The following is a 24,790-nucleotide window of genomic DNA, read 5'->3' on the forward strand; positions in this document are numbered from 1 at the left end:
AGGCCTCTGAGTGCATCCTTTTCAACCGTCGTTGAAGGTTATTAGAAGTGAGTGGTTTTCTCTCTAGTTTATATCACAGCCGCCCACTAGGATTTCTAGTCCTCTTTTCTTTGGAACAATGTTAAAAAAAGACGCAATAAACATTATTATTAGAGCCTACCACTATACACCAGACAAAGTAAAATGAACGTCATATTCAGGGTCAGCTGGTTGTCAGGTCAACCGTTTTTGACATTCCATACCATTATTTATTAAACACCACATTTCGTTGTATTATAGATGTAGGGCTTTACTTAAACCTACCAATAAGCTACTAGGCCAACATATAAAAAAAACCCTGTAGGCTTTGCATCTTTTAATTATGTTTTAATTTGACATATCCTCTATGCAATAATATCCTTTGTGTGCATAAGCATCCTACATTTAGCCGTGGACGCAGAGGAGAGCCTAAATGAAAGTTAATGTAACATTGTAAAAAGTGGTCAGAGGTCATTGTACAAACCTCACATTGCTACCAACATTGCTACTGTAAAAGATTTATTAGAACCATAGAGCACACTTATAGCATGACTTGAGCAGCACTGCCGGGTATGATGTCAACAAAACGTATTCCATGATGAAATTATCTAAAAAATGTAGGTGCTAAGAGCAACCAAAGTTTAATGTATAGCGGCATTGCTGTTTCTTGTTTTTTCTCTTCAGAGCTAGGGCCAAAGGGCCAATGTCAGAAATATCTCCCTAACTGAGAACTACAAATATGTAACAGGGAGCATGCCATTGCTTATAGCCAATTCCTTTTCAGTCAACCATTAAAAAGGTCCTTGCTAGAACACCAATAGAACCAAAACAATTATATCCACTATCCACTATTACTTAACTATTATCTTATTATGAATACATAAAATGTGTTGCTTTATGGAATGAACTGACATCTTGTTTAGTAAGCCTACAAGGCTTTCTACCTAACCCATAAAGGTCACAATTGGGCCGAAAGGATGTCTTTAAACTCAACATTTTCAGCATAATTTAAGTTGACCTCAAACACATTATTGACACATTTATAACCGCTTTAGCATTAGCATATCGTGCTAACCTTTCTGTGCACCTTAATACCGTGCACTCTTACAGTTGTTCCAAAGCGGTAAATGCTAGCATTCCAGTAACAGCAACAGAAAAATAAGCGCTGACTTGATTGAATTAGTACAACCTGTTGCATTGTTCGATGTGGGTTCATTGAAGGTTACCTTCATTAAAATGTGTCAGAATCACTCCAGACTTCTCCGTCGCCATCTTTCAGGTGGCTAGTCGGTTGCTTGTCTTTGGCAAAGGAGCCAGGAACCCAAAGAGCAATACAACAAAAAAAGGGTTTTGTGTTGAGGGGGGGGAAAGGCATGTGCCAGCTCTCGCAGGCCCGCCTTCAAGCCGAGGGAACAGCAACACTAGAAATCAATAACCCATAACGTCCTCTCTGCCAATCAGAGGGACCCGACCTTGTGCCCTGCACTATAAAAGAAGAGGGGTCGGGCAAGAGAGATGGGAAAGAGAAGACCTGAGGAGGAAGGCGTGCACTTTCGATATTTAAATTTGTATCGTTGCACACCCGCTGTTTCCGCTTTAAAGTAATGTAAAGGTTTGTACCCTTTAAGCGCAGTGGCGTAGCCTAAGCTAAAGCTCTTTATTATGTCTCTTTGATGTCTATGACACGTACCAGGTAGCACCAGCAGGCCCGGAAATAGCTTTTTTTTTTATATCGTAACACTGCTCAACATCAATACAAAACACTAGCCCCTGCCCCCGCCACCGCCCCTGCCCCGCCCCACCCCCCTTCTCCTTTTGAACATGGACTATGGACCGTCTGACTACCTCTGACCACTATGCCCTTTTTTAAAGCACTTCAACAATGCACTTTATATGATCATACTGCATTCTTATGGACTGTCTGATTCCTCAGAACTTTTTTTTCCAGCACTTTATTTTTTTTAATGGACTTATATGATGATCATCTGCATTCTGTGTCTTATGTATTTTTTATTTAAGCACTGCTATAAGAAAAAGCAAATTTTAATGATGCACTACTGGCTAGATGTTAAACTGAATTTCGTTTCGTACTGATTGTCCTTACTTGTGCAATGACAATAAAGTTGAATCTAATCTTGAATCTAATCTAAGGTAACGGCTGTTCAATGGTCAAAGCGTTCTCTTTTCCAAGACTCCATGGGGAGCAGATGGGGACCCAGAACCTAAACTGAATGTTCACTGAGAATACATCTCGATGAACCGTGAGGCGTAACTGCTTTTGAAATATACAACGAACAGGGTCAAAAAATTTTTTTTTTGTTGAATTACTTTTGAGCATTGAATAAATCACTGCGTACATATATACACACACATACACATACACACATATGTACACTCATAACTAATAGTATAAATATTTACCTTCATACAATAAATACAATAAGCTGTTTTGTAATATTTTAGGCAAGGCAAGGCAAGGCAACTTTATTTATATAGCACTTTTCATACACAAGGCAGACTCAAAGTGCTTCACATATAAACATTGTCATACAATAAAAGAAAATAATAGATAAGTAAAAAGTAAAATAGATAGAAAATAAAGGCAAAGTTTAAAAAACATTTTAGAAAGGCAAAGTTAAAAAAAATCCATTTTAGGTCTGTCAATATCTTGTTGTGATAAATACTTCAGGGTATATATGTATAATGTAGTATAAGAAAATGTATATTTGATGCTCTTATTTTGACTCATTAAACAAAGTATATTGGAGGAATGCATTTGTAAATGGCATTTAAACGTACCTCTCTCTACCCTCAGGCGCAATCTGTAACTTATTGTGTCTGCCTTTCTCAGCCAAACATTAGCTATACTGGCCATGCCCGTAGGTAATCTCTGTGATTTATTCAGGGCTAAAAATACAATTTAAACCTTAATTCAACTGCATAAAAAAAACATTGAGTCAAAACTTCTCAGAGATGAGTGCATGCTTAATTCAGGTTAGACCTCCCCTCAACAAAACTGAACCCCCGCAACTGAAGCCGCACTGTGAATAGATCACAATGTCCTTCATAATGAGTCCAAAGGTGCTGTTTTCAGGAGTTGAACCTTGGTGGGTTGAACGAGGCAATTACTGTCTGGAAGTGGCTTTTGTCTTTGTGTTACCATGCATATGTTACTACTTGTTATATAGGCCTTTCTATTGCTACACTTTTAGAAAATATTCTGAATCAATCATTTGAATAGCAAATGCACAATCATAATGTTCTTGTTATTTTATATCTGTTGGTTAATACATTTTATGTGGGGTCATTTTGTAATGATACACTCATGAATGTTTAATCTTGCATCAGCTAGTTAGGTGGTCATGGACAATTTGGTATTTTGGTTGACATTATGAACACATCAAAACTCATTCATAAAACTACACAGAAGCTCAAGTTAGCAATCCAAACATCTACATTCTGCCATATTACTTTTGCTAACAGTAATGTGAGGCCCGAAATTTTACGATAAGCCAATAGTTTTGGCTGACACAACTCAAAATAAATTGGTGCCAATATACTCAAATGCCCCATTTCCACTTTTTTTTTTTTACCCGTTTTCATTTTCTTTTTGTATTTTTTATAAATATTAAAGTAGAATCTAAATGAATGGATAGTGCCACCCAGGGGTAGCATAACATATTTCCCCTTGTGGTTCCCATCCTCATGATTTCAGTTGTTTCCACTTAATTCACCATATCTGGTGACTCCATTTCGAATTTTGTGGTTGGACCAGGACCATTGAATTGTAAATGACTTGAACGACTCACGATAAATATACTTGGGTATCAATATAAGATCCATTTAGCCCATATCCAATATCACTCGTCTCCCAGTGGATCCGACAGTGGATCCGACAGTGGATGTCAATGTTCTTTACTGCCGGCTATAAAAAGAAATGCTAGCTAAAAAAAGACCCACGTGCGTGTGGAAGTTGTCTGCTTAAAACCAGCCATCATCCAAACACACTCCCCATCTTATGATTGACTCAATATCAAGCAGTGACTTATTCATGAACTGATTGCTCCCATATTTTAAACCACAGTTCACTAGTAATGAATGTTAGGCTACTCATTAAAAGACTCATTCTGTGACATACCCTTTCACACAGACAAGTGGAACTCTGTCAACAGCATCGTTTTGTCTAAATTGGTTTATCTTATGTCTTTTTTAAGTATTCGTAGCATTATGTGATAGTAATCCCCCCCACGCACACACTCACACACACACACACACACAGATCTCTTCTTTCACAATCCCAGCTTCAGATGATCAATAAGTCCAGTCCAATGCTACTGAGAGGAAGAGGTTTGTGAAATAAATTAAATGGCTAGTTTTGGTAGTTCTTTATCACCTGAGAATCTCACCACAGTACGTTGCACAATGTCCTCTGCTGGATGTCTGCCCATTGAGTGCACACTTAGTTATACAAAGGAAGGTGGTGCGGCACTTACCGTTGTCCACAGCAGCTGTATGACACAAACAAAATGGTGATTCTAATGATATACGGTGGCAAGAGCAATTACCTACAGAAGTACCGCAGCTGGTATGGTAATGAGCAATATTGTGCTTTGGTCGATTCTGGAATAGGCATTCAAATACAGTTTTTCTTCCCTGCATGAATGTGTTGAAGACCACTTTTTACCTGAATGGGCATCTCGTTATAATGGAAATGTTGTGTTGCTTTGAAGGGAAATCCATCAAAACGTGGAGGAGGAGTGACATGAGGGGAAGATATATATTTCCTATGTATTTCCATATAATCCTTACAGTAATATCTGATGAAGATAGGGTTCTCTCAGATTGAGGCAGGGGACATGCATATATGATAGATGAGGTCCATTAACAGTTTGGGAAAAAACACTAAGAGGAAGAACAACAACCAGGAGACCTGAAAGTCCAGTATATACCCAGGGATCATCTACTTCACCTGTATCACCTGTAGGCAGGAAGCTCAGCCTGGGGACCTCCACAACCCATGCTAAGGCTGTGGGCCACAAGGGTCCGTCCAGGTAAACCAAATCAAAACGCTAAAACCAAAATCCAACCCTAAAACCAAACTTACATGAGATGAATGATTATATTTGGAATAGAACACGTTGTTTAATTTCTGGAAAAGAGGGGTCCTCCTGAGGTGGTTTTCGAAACTCCAAGTTGCGGCAGTCTGCCTCTGGGTGGGCTTTGCTCCATCCCACAGTGACTCTGGTGCTTCGACAGGATGGATGATCTTTTTGGAAAACATAGCCATTTTTCACAAGAGTATTCATCAAGTGATGGAGCTATTGACCGTGACACTTATTGACTCTAAGTAGTAGACAGATTTTAAATTTTTTGTGTGTCCATTATTTTTGCCTTTTGGGATGGCCTTGTTTATCTTGTGTGATGTACATCCTTTCTCTTGTCACACCCTTTTCATAATGCTATATCCCATGCATGGCCTTAGTGATGTAATGCCACGTAAGTAAACGATACAATATGGCCCGCATTGAAGTCAATGCATTCTGTGATAAGGTTGGCTGTTGCAACAGAGGACCTGGGTTGCTCTGGGGTTAATGAGCTACAATTAGGTAATCAGTGAGCCTATGGTGTCTTACCCAGTGATGCAAACTCTCTGCCTCCTGCAGGCTGAGTGTGAACCGGGGCAATGGACAACGTGTGTGGCTCTGCCACATTGTCCCACAGCTCCAGAGCAATGGGGACATAATGACAGGGATAGGTGACATATTTTCTGGCCAAGCGGCCTTGGGGCAGTGAGGCAGCACTAATAAGACTGATGGGGGAGGGGGGAGGATAAAAGGGAGTATCAGATTCAGTGGCATCTTCTTTTCCATATATCACCTATAAACCGAGAAAACATTAAATTATCTTTCTGTATTCAACTTCTTTCCATTGAGCCCTTTTGTAAAAGTTATAGAAAACATAGAAACATATCCAACCAAAGGGGTGATATTATCATCTAAAATATTATCATTTCATTTTGGTGTTCCCTAACCACTGTTCTTAGGCTCTGATCCAACAAATACATGGTCTTATGTTAATCTACCTTCATATCTCCTCATATAGGCGACCTTTCCATTTGCCATTTGCTCTTGACATCTCTCCTTTGTTTGCATAGAGCTTGACATTTCTTGATTTCTCCAACATTGCTAAGTGTCAAGTCCTTTTCCAGGGCCAGCTCTGGTTACATCTACCGTAGGCCTATACCCTCTCCTATACTGCCTCTGCTAAGTGCCCATTAGCAAGAGACTGACATAACAGTAACAAAGGATCATAATCTGTACTGTCTTTGCTGCTGTTCTGTAACCGACTTCTATAGAACACACTTCACGTGTAGGGCTCTAAGTGTGTGTGTGTGTGTGTGTGTGTGTGTGTGTGTGTGTGTGTGTGTGTGTGTGTGTGTGTGTGTGTGTGTGCGTGTGCGTGCATGTGCACGCGCGTGCATGCGTACGTGCGTGTGTGTGTGTGTGTGTGTGTTGAAGATATATCAGGACAAAGACACAAAGCACTTGTGGGGTAGGTTTCAAAGCACTATAGGAAAATTTAAATAGTAAGTAATAGGTGGCTTTTGGAGGCAATTATATGTCATTACATATCTTATTATTCATTAGTCATTATATGTGCAGGTCATGTCATTTTTGATCAAATTTAAAAAATACCGTATTTGGTCAGTTTTCAAGATTTTGAAGGCCTGCACTATTTTCTAAAAGCAATAGGGGGCAGTCAAGTCTTGTTCAAAGGTTCAGTCGATGTGGCATGTTATTTGAACAAGTCACCCACATACTCAAACAGTTTTCCCCCCTAATTTCCCTTGCCTTATACTGATAGGTGATCTAATGTTAAACAAGAAGGTATGCAAATGAGTGTGTGACTAGCATGCTGACAGATTAGCCATAGCTCTAAGTGAAACCAAGGTTTTTTTCACTAAGCACATAATGACTAATAACCACCACTGATTGTCTGAGGTCCTTTACTGATTGCAGTCCTCTGTATTTTGATTGCTAATTGCCATCGTCACACCAGTTTCCACTCATACATAGGCTACCTCCACTTCCCTGAAAGCACCATTGCTGCGGTCATTATCAGGGCTGCCAAATTTTGGCTTTTTGCTGGAGTGAGATTCTGTATAATCTTGTAATGCATACCTTATAGCAGGGTCCGCGGGTGTAAATGTTGACTTTGGGGGGCGCAGTGGCGGTTCTAGGGGGGTGCCAGGGGGGGCCAGTGCCCCCGTAACTCTGAGTCCGGCCCCCCCTGTGGCCCCCCCGAACGAGCGAACCCCACCCCCCGTCAAAAATCGCGTCCGCAACAGCGCTCGTCCGCGATCCACCCCCCAACAATCTCGCCCGCAATAGCGCTCGTCCGCGCAACAATTTGGTTTGTGCCCCTCTAACAGAAAAGCCGGCCCCATCTCCATTAAAATCCCCCCATTAAAACCGGTCTAGAATCGCCACTGGGGGGGCGGGATTGTTGACGGGGGGGGGGGGGGGGGGCGGTCTGTAATATCCTAAATCAACGTGAATGTACAGTAACCTAGGCTAATGAAAGTTTAGTTTCGCTAAATCTCGCATTAGAAATGCTGTGGTGGTTTCAAAAACAGTAATGTCTTCCAATAATGAGAAATGAGAAAATTATTTTGTGAATAATTACTAAACCTTCACCAAAAAATCATTAGTACCGACGCAATAACGATTATTCCGAATTACTCCTATGCTTCCACAATGGAGGTGGTGATTTCAGAATTAAAAATGGAGCGAACACACGCAAAATTAAAAAAGTTTAACTGGTGATATGTTGACCACTTTGACCCAAAATTAAGGTGAATTACAACGGCACATCTGTCTTACCGTTCTGCCTCTGGCGGGTCGGGAGGGATGGGGTGATATTTTGCTTCTGAGCAGGTGCCTAGTTTGTTTACGTTTGGAACCCAACCAGTGGAAACGCTTGCCAGCCATTGGTAGATGTCTGTGAGAAGGACAGAGACAGGAAGCAAACATGCCAACCATGTATCCATATCTTTACTCAACCAGAGACTTAGCTCCAGGGCAAACTGCTGCTCGTGCCAATCTGCAGAATTTTTTTAGCATTTCTCCTACGGCTGCACCGAGTCAGGGCATGGCTGATATCAGATGAGTGCTGACATTTCCAGGAACCCTCGGCACAACAGTTTGTTGCCTCCAGAATGCCCTGTTTTTCAATAGACCATGAACACACGCAAGAGATTACCGTCAGTGAAACCTTTTTGACATCAGCGCATTGAATCAAATGGACTGCCCATTCGTGTTTATGTGTGGTGCCTTATTGTGCATGCTGTTTTCCAATTGGTGGGCAATTGTGGGTTGTGGATTCAAGGGGGTCCTGCTGTACTGCCGGTCTATGTTGTAATAGGTTCAGGGTCATGGAAATGAACCGAGAAAAGGACACATTCAGTTCCTTTCAATGGACGATTTTAAACTTTATATGTTCAGTGGTCAGTTTTTCAATGTAGGTTTCATCAATGCTTTGCCCTAGGGAAAATTTTTAATAGTTAAATAGTTCAACATCCTCCACCTTAGCTCAGCTTTGATGCGAAGGCAATTGGCACAGCATATTTAACCTTTGTATAGTCCTAGCTTCAGGGGATTATAATTTAACCATTCCTTTGGACCCAGGTCACCCCTGTTACAGTGCCAACCAGATATGATTAGCAGTGTTTTGGCTGTGCGGCCTTCAGGCATAACCGTGATGGAAAGGCTCCAACGAGAGGTTAAAGGAATACTGCAAGGTTTTATGATCCAATAAGGGTACGATGCGCCTGTTTGAGCCTCGTATTGATTTCTCCCCTTGCTGGTGACCGTCACCTTGTACTGGTGTGGCCTAAAACGAAGGTCACGCATCACCCATTCTGAATTAGCCAGGTGACGTCCCGATGCCTCTCCAGTTCAGTGCATTGACGTCATCGTTTCATTGTTGGGTTTCTTTTTTAAGCAGTGTTCAGCTTTACAATAAAGAATAGAAAGCAAAACAAAGATATTTTAAAGAGTGAATAAATACACATACATAGAGGGTCAATGTAATTGTGTTTGTTAGAAGGGCGATAATCTCCCCTTTATGCATTACATTGAATTGAGCAGTAGGCCCTGCTGTATCATATCAGCATCATAATAAAAAAACGTTTGAGCCATGAATTAGAGCTAGCCGTCAGAGTTTCTATGCCCAGAGTTTCAAAATGTCAACCAACACACCGTGAAATAACATTCCAGGAAAATGTAGTAGTTATTGTAGAGTAGTTGCTTGTACGGTTGCTTTAACACAAAAAAAAAACAAAAGAAGGCCTTGAGTTGAGGGGCCGGGCAGCTCCGTCAGCTCCCTCCCCCTCGAGGGACCCACGGTCTCAGATGTTGGGCCTCCGAGGTTAGCATTTAGTCGGGAGCCAGAGAGACACTGCGATAGGTGGGCCAGCTCGGGGAAGCATACAGCTGATGGCCCACAGCGAGCCCCTCCTGCTCTGGGGACACGGGATGGAGGCTAGCCCAGAGCAGCTGTGAGGAACTGACCGCCAGTTATTTTTACTTTTCCACTGACAGTTATTATGCGCAAACTTCCATTGGACTGCAGCCCTATATGGTTACAACGAAAATATTAGTGGATTAAAAATAGGAAGAATAAAGAATAAATATGTAATAGTTGTAGTAGTAGTGTAATGTAGTAGTGTAATAGTAAGGCTGGTATAATTATTATATTATAGCTAAACATTGTGTCGTGATGGATGGAAATACCAACGGTACATTCTCTTTTCTTGGGTTCACTTTAAGATTAATCGCTGCAATCTGGGTGGTCATTCATAAACACTCCACGCACACGTGAACAAACGTAGACACACACTCGAAATACATTATCACTCAAACCCATTTGTGTGTGTTTAAAATACCAGTGTGAATTTCGACTAAAGGCCATTTGCTAGACATTTCCCCTGCCACGAACAAAGTCTACTCGGCATGGTTTGGACAGTGTGTGCTTTAATAACCATCATCTTACCTTTCTTGAGTGCAGTCAGTGCAATTCCTTTTGGATACCTATCGAAAAACATTTTGTGGGACTTGAAAATTGCTAGCCACTAAGAGAGTTATATTTCAATGCAATCATTTCAGTGTCTTGCCGTTTGTGAAAATATTTCAGAGACCATAAATGGACACCAAGTATTCATAAGGATGGATTTACTATACAATTGTTTTTCCAGCGATGTATATATGTTTTATATATATATATATATATATATATATATATATATATATATATATATATATATGTTTCTATATGTTCTATATGTTTCTATATGTTTTCTATGTTTCTATATATAGATATATGGAACCTAGGGGGGTATGTTTCATATATCTATATATAGAATAGAACCTATATATCAAATCAACCAAATCTGCAGTACAAATTAGAGTCAAATACAACTATCAATCAGATGCCTCCTTGTTAACACAATGACAATATGATCAAAGATCAAAGGAAAATTTAGATTTTAGCTGATTTAGTGAATACAAAAATGATAGTCCAACACATGAAAGTAACTAATATCTAATAATTGTTAAATAAACAACTATATAATGTAAATGAACATAATGTACCTCGACTTGGCCTGGGCTGCGTCATCCCCCTGTTGTATAATATTTTCCAATAGTAAGTCTGAGGGATATGATTGGGCCACATAATCAATAGACACCTTTAATGGCACTGAAGTACCTCATCTGTCTAATTGCCCTTGCTCGTTTCTTCCTTCTCGACCACTAGTTGAAACTTTTCGTCATCTCCAGGGTAAAGTAAACAAGCAATAGGATGGAGGAACACACCCATTGAGAGAGAAGATGGCCATGGTTTAAGTGTTTAAGTGTCTTTAGGTCATATTGGAGGGTTGTAGAGAGCAGAACAGAGCAACAAACAAAGCAAACATATTTTCTATATTGGTATATTGGTTATATAGAGATGTGCTTAGGCAGCAAGAAGAAAAATTCTCACAGCACATTTCACTCACTCATAGCTAATGGCTAGTGGCCATTGTATCTATAACAAATATTAAATACATTTTTATCTCATAAATCTTTAATTATGAAATAAGACCTGATATGAGGACATGAGCTGGTATTTACCTGTTACTAAGTCAACAGTACATACATACAACATTAGTGCAATCATAGACATACATTTTAATTGCATCTTGGCACAAACACTGGACATGAGCGAGACAACAAGTGTCAGGAGTGATAAAAACAAATCTGCCCTTCAGAAAGATTACCACCAGAGAGTTGAACTAATTAAACACCCTGTAGGATAAACAAGTCCCATTCTGGGGATTAAACAAGCCTCCCAGACAGAAGCACAGGCTTGTGTAAATGGTGCAGCTTGTAAAAATAGAGGGGTGTCTTCATTGGAACATTCTCCAACAGAAGTTATCATTGGCATGATTGATTACATTCACGCTTGTCTATTAGAACTTTACCAGGAAGCCATGATGTATATCCTCTCCGCCCACCAAAACAATAAAGCATCTGCTCCCATGCATCACAAACCAACACATTGCACTACATGACATTACATAACATTTATTTAGCGGATGTTGTTATCCAAAGCAACATACAATACAAGTGCATTGAACCGTGAAGATGCATCCCAGAAATTGCAGGAATGACGTTTAACGTTTATAACGTTTATAACGTTTCATAACGTTGATCAAATTAGCAAACTGCTTCAAGTGCTTCATCATAGAAAAAATACATTATTATTAAAAATTATATGCATTATTAATATATAATTGTATAGTGACTGGTCTGAAGAAATCTGTGTAAATGAGTCATACTTTCTTAGTGTTTTATAAAGACAAAAAAGGAAAGGAACAAGAACATCGAGTTGACTCGTGTCAAAATGTTTTTCTCTATACCCGAGATTACTGCAGGGAATAATTAATCAATTTTAATTGACCTTTCAGAATTTACAATTGGAGTAATTGAAGAAACATAAAGGCATTGCCTAGCAAAGCCAGAGTTAGATGAGTATAAACTTTAAATTGTGTAGAAAGCTCAATTGTTGTGTGTCAATCACCTCGTCTATTCAGAGAACGTCACCGTCGGCAAGGATTGAAGGAGAGGAGAGAGGTGTACTGGGTCAGAGTGAAATAAAACCAAGACCTTGAGGCAAAGATAGAAAGCCAGACTAACACAGAAGCCAACCTCGCATGACTCCACTCTCTAATGTACGAGATTCACTTTGAATGGCATACAATGCTCATATATCATTCTACCAAACTATATTTCGCGGCGGCTTGACTTCATTCCGCAACAGTTGTTCCCACGTTGGTTTTATCTCTATCTCAATCACGTAACACACTGAGGAATTCGTTCCCTGCTGTTATCCTGTGGTAAATATTTAAGCACCTTCTGCTGCATAGATTCCCCCGCACCATGAAAAATGCATATATTCAACGCTGGAATACAAGGTAGATGTGGTAACAACGGTGTAGTTGTCTGTCCAATCCACTCTGATTGTGCAAGGCAACTTCTTTTTAGCTTTTTATCACAGGCAAATATCGAATAGCACAGATTCAAAGCGTGGTAGTGGTGTGTATTAGCTCTCATTCAGTGTGTGAAGAAATCCCAGCGTTGTCTCTCTTCAACGGTGGATGTGCCTTTCTACGCTCGCACATTCACCTGTTAATAGGAAATAAGAGGACAATGAAAGTAATGATGAGGCATTTCTCTGAGACATGCTGTTGTTTTCTCAGGGCTTCAATTTCAAAGGAAATGTTCTCCTCAGCGTTCACATTTTATTTTGTGGATCAAAAACACCAACAATTACTCTGAAGAATTTCAGACGCTAAAGGCCTTTTCTTGCTCAGCACTGGAGCTCATCTGAAGCTAATTAAAAAGCCCAGTCAAAGTGGGTAGAAGTCACAGCGATGTATTTGCTAACTCCATTTTGCCATTGTGTTGTGCTACAATAATACAGACTGTCCTAACTATCCGTTAGCACTGCATGCATACTCCCTATTTTAAGAACATTACACCCAAACGTTTTGGCCATCATAATTTGGCTGCAAACAGAATGTATTCAAAGTATACCACATTGCAATGAATGTCTTAAGTATTTTGCCATTTAAAATAGTTTAGAACGATAACTATGACATTGGATTGGATGTACAATTTTCCTCCATTTTGTTGTTTTTTTAATTTAGGACATGGCGCTCTATTGGGTTAAACCTATACACAGGTACAGACAATATGCAAACCATTAACATTCACCACCACTTGTTTTTTCTATTATCATTATTTCAAAAGTGTAGGAAGCACTGCTTCTCCCAGTAGTCTTTTACTTTGAAAATCCAACCCTCCAAAGAGATTTCAAGAGCAGCAACAATGGTTGAACCCAGTCGATGGAAACAACATGTCCATGACCAATATCAAGGTAGCCTATGGTTTCAAAGCTCCTTGTCTTCCATGTTCAGAAATGGAATGATGCAAACCCCCCCCCCCCCCCCCCCCCCCCCCACACACACACACACACACACACCAACCCCCCACACACCAGCACCACCCCCCTTCCCACATACACACCATCACCTTCCCCCTTGGGTGTAGACACCTTGTTTATTTTCTCATTGTAGCACCTCATTCCAAGGCAACGTTCTGTTCAGTGATTTAAAATGCAGCACAGCACACATTGAACACAGACAAGAGCATTTATATGCATTATGCTTATTTTTTTTATGTGTGCGAGTTCATTTTTTTTCTTTTCCTCTGCTTATTTTGGGAGTTAATTGCATCCAGATGTGCATGATTGAATTGGGTTCGAGGTTAGGTTAAGGAAAGCAATGGCAAAGTGGATTGACAGATATATATTATTTATATGTATTTTTTTTACCATTTTTGTAAGGGCCCACAGTGAAAAGATTTTGGCCTTTTTTACTTCCATTGTTTTAATGATGAGATACATAATGTATTTGGATAACTGGATCTTTATTCATTGATCATTCAAAACCAAATGTCGACCATGAGTTTATTATTTAAATATTTAAGTCAATTTTGTAGAAAAGCCAACAAACAGCAGTTGGTGTGCACTTTTACCTCAGCTGGCTGTATTGTCGCATCAATCCAGATGTATTTTCATAATAAATAAACTTTGGGAAAACACACTTTTAAGCGTCACAGTCCAACTCCTTCAACTAGACCAGGGAGTGGGTGTTCAACACTCAAAAAGTGGCAATTAAAAACCCAGAAGAGGGGGACCAACATGATTGCTGCCGAGGTCAAAAGAAGTTAATGTAAAGCCATCTTGATCTTAAAACCTTTATTCGCGGTACTTGAACCAATTATTTTTTTTGCAGTTTGTAATTTACAACCACAGCCAACAGATAATGGTGCTTCCTTCAGCACTGTGATCCCCAACCAGCTGCATGCCGTTCTCCCCTCGCTCGGCAAGTCAAGTGAAGCTCGTCATATATGGCACATCAATCGCAGGTGCTTCCAACGTCACGTCCACGTACACAATGATATACAAAAAAAAGGAACCGGTAATCTTCTCCTCCTTTCTGGAATAAACACAAGAGAAACTCCGATAACGCAGCTGGCGGGGTGTTGTTTCTGCACCCATCCCAAACGATTCAACCCGAGGGTCTGAGTCTGCTCTGAACGCCGGAGCCTCAGCTTGAAGGGTGTGTGAGCTTTTGAGGACAGAGGTCCAAGATAATGGTCGGGTCCTTCTGCTAGGGTCCGCCACATCTCCGCTGCAGCGGAGAGGTGTTCTGGAACATCTGTAGTGTCTTGTGGAGCGTCACACCCAGTGTGTGTGCGCGCGCTTGTTGTTCTACTCAATTGTCTCTGAGATCCCAGCCACTGTTTCAGTATTGAACCTGGATCAGTTGTTGTTGCGGGCAAACGTTATTTTCCAAACAGGTCTTTTTCCTTTTTTTTCTAGGTTTTTCTCCGTCTTATACACTATCTCCCGCTAGGAGCTTTGTTTTGATAATACAGATCTCCACAAAGGCAACATCACAATTGTTCAAATTCAAGCGATAAACACACACACATACGCACGCACTCGCTCCGACTCGGGTCAGACGAGTCCGACGTTTTATAAGAACTTATTGGAATAAAAAATGAAATGGTATGTTGGCTGAGAAGCTTGGCACGGAGTTAGTGGTGGTGCAGTCCTTTACCTCATTTGGTTTTACTTGAATGTAGTAGCAATGTACACATGTACAGACCGACCTCACGCCTCTCTCTCTCTCTCTCTCTCTCTCTCTCTCTCTCTCTCTCTCTCTCTCTCTCTCTCTCTCTCTCTCTCTCTCTCTCTCTCTCTCTCTCTCTCTCTCTCTCTCTCTCTCTCTCTCTCTCTCTCTCTCTCTCTCTCTCTCTCTCTCTCTCTCGCACGCTGTAGTGTCTTGAAATCGCTGATGTTGACAGGTGGAACAGAAACAAAAAAAACAAACACGTGTGTATATATATATATATATATATAGGCTGTACATGTATTAGAGAGAGAGAGAGAGAGAGATAAAAAGAGAGAGAGAGGGTCCTCCCCTCGCTCTCCCATCTGTATCTTCTCCCTATATCTATCACTGGCAAGGTTCTTTAGAAACTCAGACGGTTTCAGTGTCCGTAACTAACCAGATGAGCAAACAATAGAAGAATACTGGAGGTAGCCCAAGGCCTTGGGCTTGAAGACGAAGAAGAAGAAGAAGAAGAAGAAGAAGAATACAAGTTTGGAAGGCTGTCAGGGGGTAAGATGGAATGACCTTGCATCTGTTCATTGTTGACGGCCTGAAGAAAAAGCACAAACAGAAACGATGGTAGTTACACAGATGAGGGCTCCGTGCTGCTATAGAATTGCAACCTTGGAGGAGCGAAAAATCAGGATTTATGTATGTATAAGAAACACAATACCTGTGTGGGCATGATTGTGTCCAGAATGTTCAGCATGGTTTCCATGGTTTCGGGAGGGTAAGTTGTGCTCTGTCTCTCTCTGCTCCGCTGGCCAGGAATGGACGCACTCGATTGGTTGAGAGTTGGCTGATTCAGGTCTGATTCGCTTCCAAAAGCTAGGAGGGCATTTCCTGTGTACCGAGACAAAGTTAAATCATGTATATATTTTATATATGTTGCAATGGGATCACATTTTAAGTTGGTTAAAGGCCCAGAAATTTGGAATTCATCTAAAATTCAATGGACAATTGGATTGGTAGATATATACTATAAGGGTTCATTAATTAACTTTTGTTTATGAATTGATATAGTGTTTACATAGGGGTTGGGGTTAGGGAAAGGGCACCTTAAGCACCAAACATGAACACCAATGGAAAATGACTAGTAGACCATTAGCTAACTGTTAATAAATGAGTTGATTGTTAGTAAATGCTGTTTACTGCATTAAGGTTCATTAATGGTTCGTTAATGTACTCTGTTGGTAAAGTTTTACCAATTCAACACATTTAATTCAATAAAATCCTGTATGACGGTTCTCGTTCAACCAAGCTATCCACATCTTATTTTCGTAAACGTTAACGTTTGCACGATGTTCCCTAAAACATCTGACACTGCCTCGTCCCCCTCCTCCATCCGTCGAAGTGAAACAAGATAGTAGTGCTTCGACTCCAGCCAAATAGACGTGTTTTCCCTGGCGTTGGCGGGGATGGAGAAATGGATTACTAAGCATTCCCTTCAGGCCTCTAACTCTGCACCTGCTCCCTGGCAGCGCGCTCACTAGCTCTCTGACAGAGCAGCGGCAGTCGCCCAACAACTATGTGACCTCTCTTTGTGTTTTTAAACAGGGGCCCCAAGGAGAGTCCGCACCAAGGATTTAGTCCACCACACACACACAGACAGACACACACACACACACACACAGACAGACACACACACACACACACACACAGACAGACACACACACACACACACACACATGCATGGCCACACACATACAGTTCCACAGACTCCAAAAAAAAGTATATTCCCTGGAAAATGGGTCACAACCAGTCAGCTTAGCTCTATGACAGGGAAATGCCAAAATGCAGGCGGGGCATTGAGACCAAACATTTCGTTTACCAAAGAAACTGAAGACACACATACACACACAAACTCACTGATGAGTCCCTGAACCAAAATAAATAGGTCACAACTACTCAACAAGTGAAATTGTTGCCATGACAGCAGTGTAGACTAATGAGGGACGCAAATAACAAGCTTGAAAACAATTTAATTTATGGAACCGAACACAAGTCAGATCACTCAAATCATGGGGTATTTATAGGGTAAAGAAATATAAACTAAAATAAAATTGGAAAGCAATTGCAGGGGTTGGGTCACAGTTGATGAGGTGAATCATCTGTACTGAGCCTTTGCCCCTGCCAGCCAATGTTATCATGGTCAATCAATAATACATTTCCCAACTCCACGACATGAGTAACGTAATCTAGTCTTTGATGACAAAACAAGCATAAAATACCTATGAGGGTTTCTACATGGCTCACAAATAGTGGTTCAGAAATGTTTTAAGAAAACTGAATTTTCTTCTTCTTCGTTTTCTCTTTTATCATCTCTGTGTTTTATCACAAAATACGCAATTTACTCCTTTCCTTACCCTACCTCATTTGTTGAGCTTACAAGAAAAAAATTGGATCAAGTTTGACGATCTTAAAGGAAAAAATATTTTTGGCAAACCCAATGCTGGGCTCAAAATATTTTAAATATTTTGTTCTAGCAAGGAGCAAAAGTATTTGCTCAAGTAGACAAAGCTTTCAGAAAGGGATTATAAAAAAGTGTTTACTACAGTAGCTAGTTTGCACTATGATTATCTGAACCCTTTACAGACCATGTTTACACACTTTTCTAATGTTGTTTGTTGTTTGTTGTCTGTTTAATCTTGAGAGAGAATGAGATTTATGACGATTAATTTAATGACGTAAGTCAGATTTTAATACAAACGTTCAAACATTATGATGATGTGGAAATGACATATATTGGTTGATTTAATGTATTAACAGTTGCATGGATCTAAATTAGTGCTCAGGATGGAGTGATGACAATAAGATATTATTTTTGGAGAAAACAGAAAAAACAGAGAAGGAGCTCGATGAATAAAATCGCATTGTTCTTGCTTCCAAATATGCATGTTTCCTGCACAGCCTGATCCCCGGTTCCCTCTTCTGTTGGGCAACAATGTGGGCGGCAGCAGTATTAGTTTCAGTTCTCATACAGATGCGTTTCAGTTTGAAGCGCATCTGCAAGGGAAGGAAGAAAAATATTTGCAAAAATGTGGCATTTTAACAGTAAAATAACAAGGCGGGCCAAATAAACTAACTTTAAGCAGACTTCAGACATGCGGGATCAAAACCCAGGACCATTTCAGCTGGGAGCTGTACATCCTTACCACAACACAACCTTCTCGCCTCTAGTTATGACTCAAAAATAGAAGCAACACGCTCAAAACAAGATACAACAGCGCTCAAATAACCCAGAACAACCTACCTTTACCTGTCGACTCTCTCCACTCAACCCCCCTCGTGCATTTAAACAAAAGAGAACTGTTGGTGGATTCCTTCAAAGAGGGTACACAGACATGCGGGGGCGAGACTCACGGAGACAGTCGTTGTGGGTGAAGTAGCCCAGGAACTCGCTGCATTCATCTCCCTGGCTCCCCGGCGCAGGGCAGGCGCACCACGGGGCCACGCTGGACGTCGAGTTGTCCAAGTAGTTGGGGGTCACTGAACTTCCTGCCCGGGGGGAAGCAATCGGATCTCAGTCCCTGATAAATATTTAATGCATCCCCCTTTATAGGTAGTACAGGCCTGTCGTGTGGTGATTGCAGTTATTAAATATGTATGGTTATTGTAATTTGTGTATGCATGACCTAATGTTGAATAAAACCTTGATTTGGGATGCGTCGGAGAGTTGCGGTGAAATATGTCATAACTTTCGACGCCCTTTAGCCGCAAATAAGACGTCTTCACTTCAGTGTGTTTTTTTGGGGTCACGTGGGCCGTTTGGTTTGCTTTCTGCCGGCCTTTCCCCTCTATCTGACGGAGTGGAGGTGGGGTCTTTAGGTGCTTTAATAAATACAAGACAGGAATGGAAATGCCAAGCTGTTGTTTGTGCCGGCAGGCAGCGGTTTGAGGAGTCTCAGCTGCATTAAGAGGTTCAGGAGGGCTTTCTCATTTCTTTTCCCCTCACGGGTGGGTCAAATAAATAGCCGCTTGTTTTGTTTTGGAACTCAACAAAACGGCGGCGTTTGGTAAGGACACTCGACACTCGGTCACGACTTCTCCCCGCGCGCACACACACACACACACACACACACACACTCACAGACTACTTCTTTCTAGGACTCGACTGAAGGCTCGCTATACGGACGGGCCCTTGGGGTGTTTTGTTTTCAGACAATCCCAAACTGGGTCTTTTGGCTTCAGTGATGCTCTCTGTGAACATCTCTACCTGTTCTGTTTTTAGCTGGAGCGGCGGAGAGCCAGTGTGCAGTTCACTCACGCTCCTCAGATGCCCGTGCCCGTATGGGTTTACACTCCACGTATTCCTTCATTTATTCCTGACTCCTGTTTCACCCTTCAATCCTCTCACAATCCTCTCTCCCTCTCCGATGCCCCGCGGACACACACACACACACACACACACACACACACACACACACACACTCACACTCACACACACACACACACACACACACACACACACACACACACACACACACAGGCTGCCGAGCTACAATTTCCCCCCCCGAGACTTACACACACACACACACACACACACACACACACACACACACACACACACACACACACACACACACACACACACACACACACACACACACACACACACACACACAGGCTGCCGAGCTACAATTTCCCCCCCCGAGACTTACACACACACACACACACACACACACACACACACACACACACACACACACACACACACACACACACACACACACACACACACACACACACACACACACACACACACACACACACGCTCACACCCCTTCCTTGGCTCACGCACAACGCACCTTCAACTCTCTCTGGCTCGCAGTAGTACCTACCTATAAGCCCTGTGTAGGCGAGGAGACAGGCGCCGTAGTTGCCTTGCTTGCAGCCATTCGCAGAAGACTGGGAGGGTTGGCAGTCGTACTGGAACTGCGCCAGACGAGATCTAGAAAAAGAAGAGAGGGGGAAAAAAAAAAAGGCAACGCATCCACATATCGGGTTAGTCGGGTCAGCCAACGGAAGGTCGCTATTCAAGGGTTTTACTTGTATTCCTATCGCCTGTTCCTATTGGTCAAGATTGAGAGCTGGGGCAGGGTGGGCGATGTTGGCGGGAGTGAAGACTCTAATGCGATAGTGATAGAAAGAGAGTATTGTAATTCAACCCCCCCCCCCCGCCCCCTTCCCCAGGTGCTGGATCATTAGCGAAGGCCTCCAAGTGTAATGGGCCCGTGAAAAATAATAGTCGTGACCAGAGATAGCAGAGAGCGATAACTCTAATCCATCTGGCCCCCTTATCCGCGCTAAATATTTAATGTGTTATTCCAAGAGGCTCTCCAGGGCCTTCTAACCAATGGCGGGAGGAAGCTGCAGGCTAAAACAAAGGGCCATTCCATTGATTGAGTGGATGTTTGCTTGGTTTCAAAAGGCCATAATACCAGACCGACTATAACTCAATATGTAATTCCATGTAAATTCACCATGCGAGGAATAGTCAGGATGAACGCCCAGGAAGAACTTGAACACAGTTTTATTCGCGGCTGATTTGACCTGTCAAGGGAAATTAATCAAGCAGGCCCCTTAAAGCTAAAAGGACATTAAGAATTACAATTATATTAGAACAATCCGTTACTCTCCCGCCCAACCTACACCGGTCTGCGACATTGCATAAGCCCCTTTAATCTGGGCTTACTGAGGAATCACTATAATATCCATTTGCTTAAATGTCCCATATTATAAAACCAGGTGTGAGTGTGATTAGCCATTACAAGCCGTTTTGAAAATCGGCCTCTTCTGACATCCCAAGTTGGCGTGTCCACCTAGATGTGTGCTGGATAGATCAGTCTACCAGCCTACCCAGTGGACTGTAGCAAATGTTGCTCATCTATCCGTCATACATCTATGTGGACATACCCACTTGTGATGACAGATGAGGCCGATTTTCAAAACGGCTTGTAACAGCTAATCACACTCACACCTGGTGGTATAATATGGGACATTTAAGCAAAGGGATATTATAGTGGTTCCTCAGTAAGTCCAGATTAAAGGGCTTATGCAATGTCGTAGACCTGGTGGTATAATATGTCACCTTTAAATTGAGAACCAGGGATCCCAGGCTTCTTCCCGCTTCCCCCCCCCCCCCACCCCACCCCACCCCACCCCCTCCTCACCTGCACACATAGTCCGCCTTGCAGATCCGCATCTGGGTGAGGCAGCTGGGCCGCTCGCCGCCCTCGTAGGAGCACCCGGGCACGATGGTCTGTCGCCGGCGTTCTGCGCACGCCGTGTCGGTGCACGGGCAGAAGAGCAGCTCGTGGGTGTAGTCGCCGGGCACGCGGTCGAAGAAGCGGCGCAGCGCCTTGTTGCACTTGGAGCGGTTGCACAGGCCCGACTTGGCGGAGGGCTTGATGCACGCCGACACGTACTCGGTGCGCAGCTTCTGGCACAGGTCGTCCACGTTGCACGCCTTGGCCGCGTCCAGGCAACGGTTCACGGTCGCCATGCCAACTTCGGAGTCTGTTGCGACCGCGAGGGGGTGAGATGAAAGGTGGAAAGGAGAGACGGAGAGAGATAGAGATGGAGAGAGAGAGATGGAGGGAAAGAGATATGGAGAGAAAGAGAGATGGAAAGAGAGAGAGAGAGAGAGCGTGAAAAGATGTAATTATGAAGGGTAGAAAGAAAGAATAATTGCTCCATCGTCAAGGTCGCAGATTTTTATACCGATGATGTTATTTCATTCTGTCGCTGAGTGGCTAACATGTTTTCTCAAATAGGCAATAGAAAGAGAGAGAGAGATGTAAGAACTTGTACATTAAGTTCCAAGTATCAATTTGCCCAGTAATAAAAAAAAGAAAAAAAAAAAAGTAAGTAAAAAAAAGTGTTTGCATAAGCATCAGGCATATCCATGGCCTGATTAGAAGTGAAGATCTGGAGTCACATTGCGTCTGCACAGATTTTAGTGGCTATGTCGAGGGTTCTTATCGTTAGCGTTCTTAAGGCTGCTGCTGCTGCAAGTCTCAGACACAGTGTGGTTAAAGCAATCCTGTCCACTTTATCGGCAATAAATTACCAGAAGAATTGGCGATTAGTGGGAACCATTTAACTGTTAACTGTGTTAGGATTTTGTTTCTGTCCATGTGAACGCGCCGCCTCTGAAAGCTGCTGTTCTACCTTATTCGGCCACGCCCTTTTTTTAAATTTCTTGTCTTCCGCATTGTGTGGAAACTTCCGGTCGGCTAGCTATATCTAGTTAGCTAGGAAAAACCCGGTGAATTAAGATGAAGAGGCTAACGTGGGTAGAGACAAAAAGCAATATTAAAAGTTTGGATGGAGGGATTGTACTTCGCCACCCGATGTTAATGAACTCCACCGAGTGGGTGGATGACATGCGGCAGTGGCCTCTGGTGTCATATGGGGATATTTTTAATTATTTAGGGCTGTTGGTGGGCGTCGATGGGTCGGCCATGAACATTTTTTTTTTTTATTGTACAACACACAAGTTGTGCAAGGTGCAAGGACACCCGTCTTTTGTTCCAATTGTTATGACAGCCCCGCACAGAACAAATAATGCTGCTCATCTTGACTGAAATAGCTAATGTGCCACTGTACTGCAATGGACAGAGTCGCTCAACCGGAAGTTCGAACACATAATGGAACCAACATGGCGCCCCCCTTGTTGACGAGCAGAATAAGGTGAATATGGTCTCCTAAAGTCTCCTAAAACGTGTCTGAATGAAATGAATATGAATGAAAGTCAATGGGCTTGCCTGCAGTGATGGAGGCCAGGCGAACGTAGTCGTAGTCCCGCTCCACCGCCTCATAGGGGTAGCTCTCCACCAGGTTCAGACCTAAAGGACCACAATCAAACAAAGGCAATCAGATCCCCATGAGTACTGAAAATGAATCTGAAGCAACCATTCCTCTAAGTCAATCGAAGTCAATCAGCCAAGCTGCTTTCACATTCATGTTATTTTTGTGCTTACTTAAGGTTGTGTGGGAGAGGCTTTTTCGATTTGAGTATTTTTTTTAGCCTTACAGCGTTGTATGTATCCATCTGTATTTCTTTGTTTGAATTTTTTTCATTTTCGTTTGTTTGTTTATTGTAATGTTTATTACCCCCGGCGGACGGAACCTGACGTAGGAATCGGACGAGCCACAGGCTACAACACCAACCCCCCCCCCACCACACCCTCCCCATGTTACAGTCAAGTACGCTTCCCTCAAAAACACCTCACACTCTACTGCGAGTACGTGTATTTTTCGTCCATATCAACGGTATTATGACGTGGCTCTAGATGCAGCAGAGAAAATCTGCTGCTGCTGCTGCTGCCGCATCACTGACCGTGGATGAAGGACTGATGCAAGCTCCAGTAGATGCTGAGGCAGTTCTTCTCCTTCTTCATGCCCCTCTTGCACTGGCAGCCGTGCAGGGGGCTGGCCAGGAGGGCCGACACTGCGTTGGCACACTGGCTCCGGGCGCCGGGGCCCAGCTTCATGTTGCCGTTGCCGGCCACGCACTGGCGCAGGGTCCTCAGGCGGGGGCTGCACGTCTCGTCGCTGGAGCACGTGTCCCCCGCCACCAGGCAGTCCCGGCTGGCCAGCACCACCTCCATCAGAGCTGTGGGGGTGGGGGGGGAAATGGGAGACTTCAGAGAGTTGAAGACATACCTGTTTTCCAGTCGGATTGTCCTTATTACGGATGAAACTGTGAAACAGCTAAGATTAGGGTGGACTCTCTGCCCAGCTTCCCTCATAGTCAGGCCATGGTTTATGACATGGTCCACCAAAGTTGCTCTTATGTCATCGGAAATAATGGTCCGTGGAAGGCCTCTTGGACCACGTCCTCCTCTGCGTCTCTGTCCTCCTTCCTCCTCTACCTCTGCCCCTTGCTCCCCCTGTATCCATGCTTGCAAAGTTCTCAAAATGGCTTAACTGAGGCCTTTTTGGAGCTGGCTGATTTGTGTTCAGTTTTGTAAGTGTAAGTGTTTTCATGTGTGTTTCTAAGTATTTTCAATTACCCAATCTGTTTTGTATTTTGAATAGACATGTTTTCCCAATGGTACGCTGAGATTTCATTTTTATACTCTATACTTATGAATTAATTGTAAAGGGCTAAATAGCTGTTCACTGCTGAGCATCTATAACCTGTATATATAGAAATGTACAGCAAAGCATGAATATTCAAAGGACCTTAAGTGGTGCTGTCTGCAGTGTTCAGCGCTAAGCACAAACCATAAAGGTGTCTGGAATGACAACGGTGGCATGTGGGCCAAACCTCTTGGAGATGGGAATCGTAATTCCATTCAAGCAGTAGCCTGCTCCATTAGTTCACAGTTAAGATGGGATCTGCACTAGCTGTACATAGCAGAGTGGCAGAGTCCTTGGGCTGGGAGATATGTGTTGAATATACAATGTACACATAGTATACCCAGGAGATACCGAGCACTAGTGCGGGAGATGTGTTTGCAGTAAGCTACTGGAGTGGAT

At 42.5% G+C, this 24,790-nt stretch overlaps 1 protein-coding gene across 1 annotated transcript in view; it reads right to left on the minus strand.

Moving 5' to 3' along the window:
- Positions 1 to 15,680: 15,680 nt before the first annotated feature.
- Positions 15,681 to 24,790, minus strand: part of gfra4b (GDNF family receptor alpha 4b) — a gene marked incomplete at its 3' end in the record, with an annotated part of 32,173 nt that continues 23,063 nt past the window's right edge. The window contains exons 2-8 of the mRNA XM_084469494.1: positions 23,646 to 23,921; positions 23,071 to 23,151; positions 21,475 to 21,820; positions 20,143 to 20,252; positions 18,665 to 18,799; positions 15,975 to 16,144; positions 15,681 to 15,851 (exon numbers count right to left, since the gene is read on the minus strand). Coding sequence (XP_084325620.1) covers positions 15,681 to 15,851; positions 15,975 to 16,144; positions 18,665 to 18,799; positions 20,143 to 20,252; positions 21,475 to 21,820; positions 23,071 to 23,151; positions 23,646 to 23,921 — 1,289 coding nt within the window. The remainder of the gene's footprint in view (positions 15,852 to 15,974; positions 16,145 to 18,664; positions 18,800 to 20,142; positions 20,253 to 21,474; positions 21,821 to 23,070; positions 23,152 to 23,645; positions 23,922 to 24,790) is intronic.

This window comes from Micromesistius poutassou, assembly GCF_964030765.1.
Source record: "Micromesistius poutassou genome assembly, chromosome: 6".
In the NCBI taxonomy this organism is placed as follows: domain Eukaryota; kingdom Metazoa; phylum Chordata; class Actinopteri; order Gadiformes; family Gadidae; genus Micromesistius; species Micromesistius poutassou.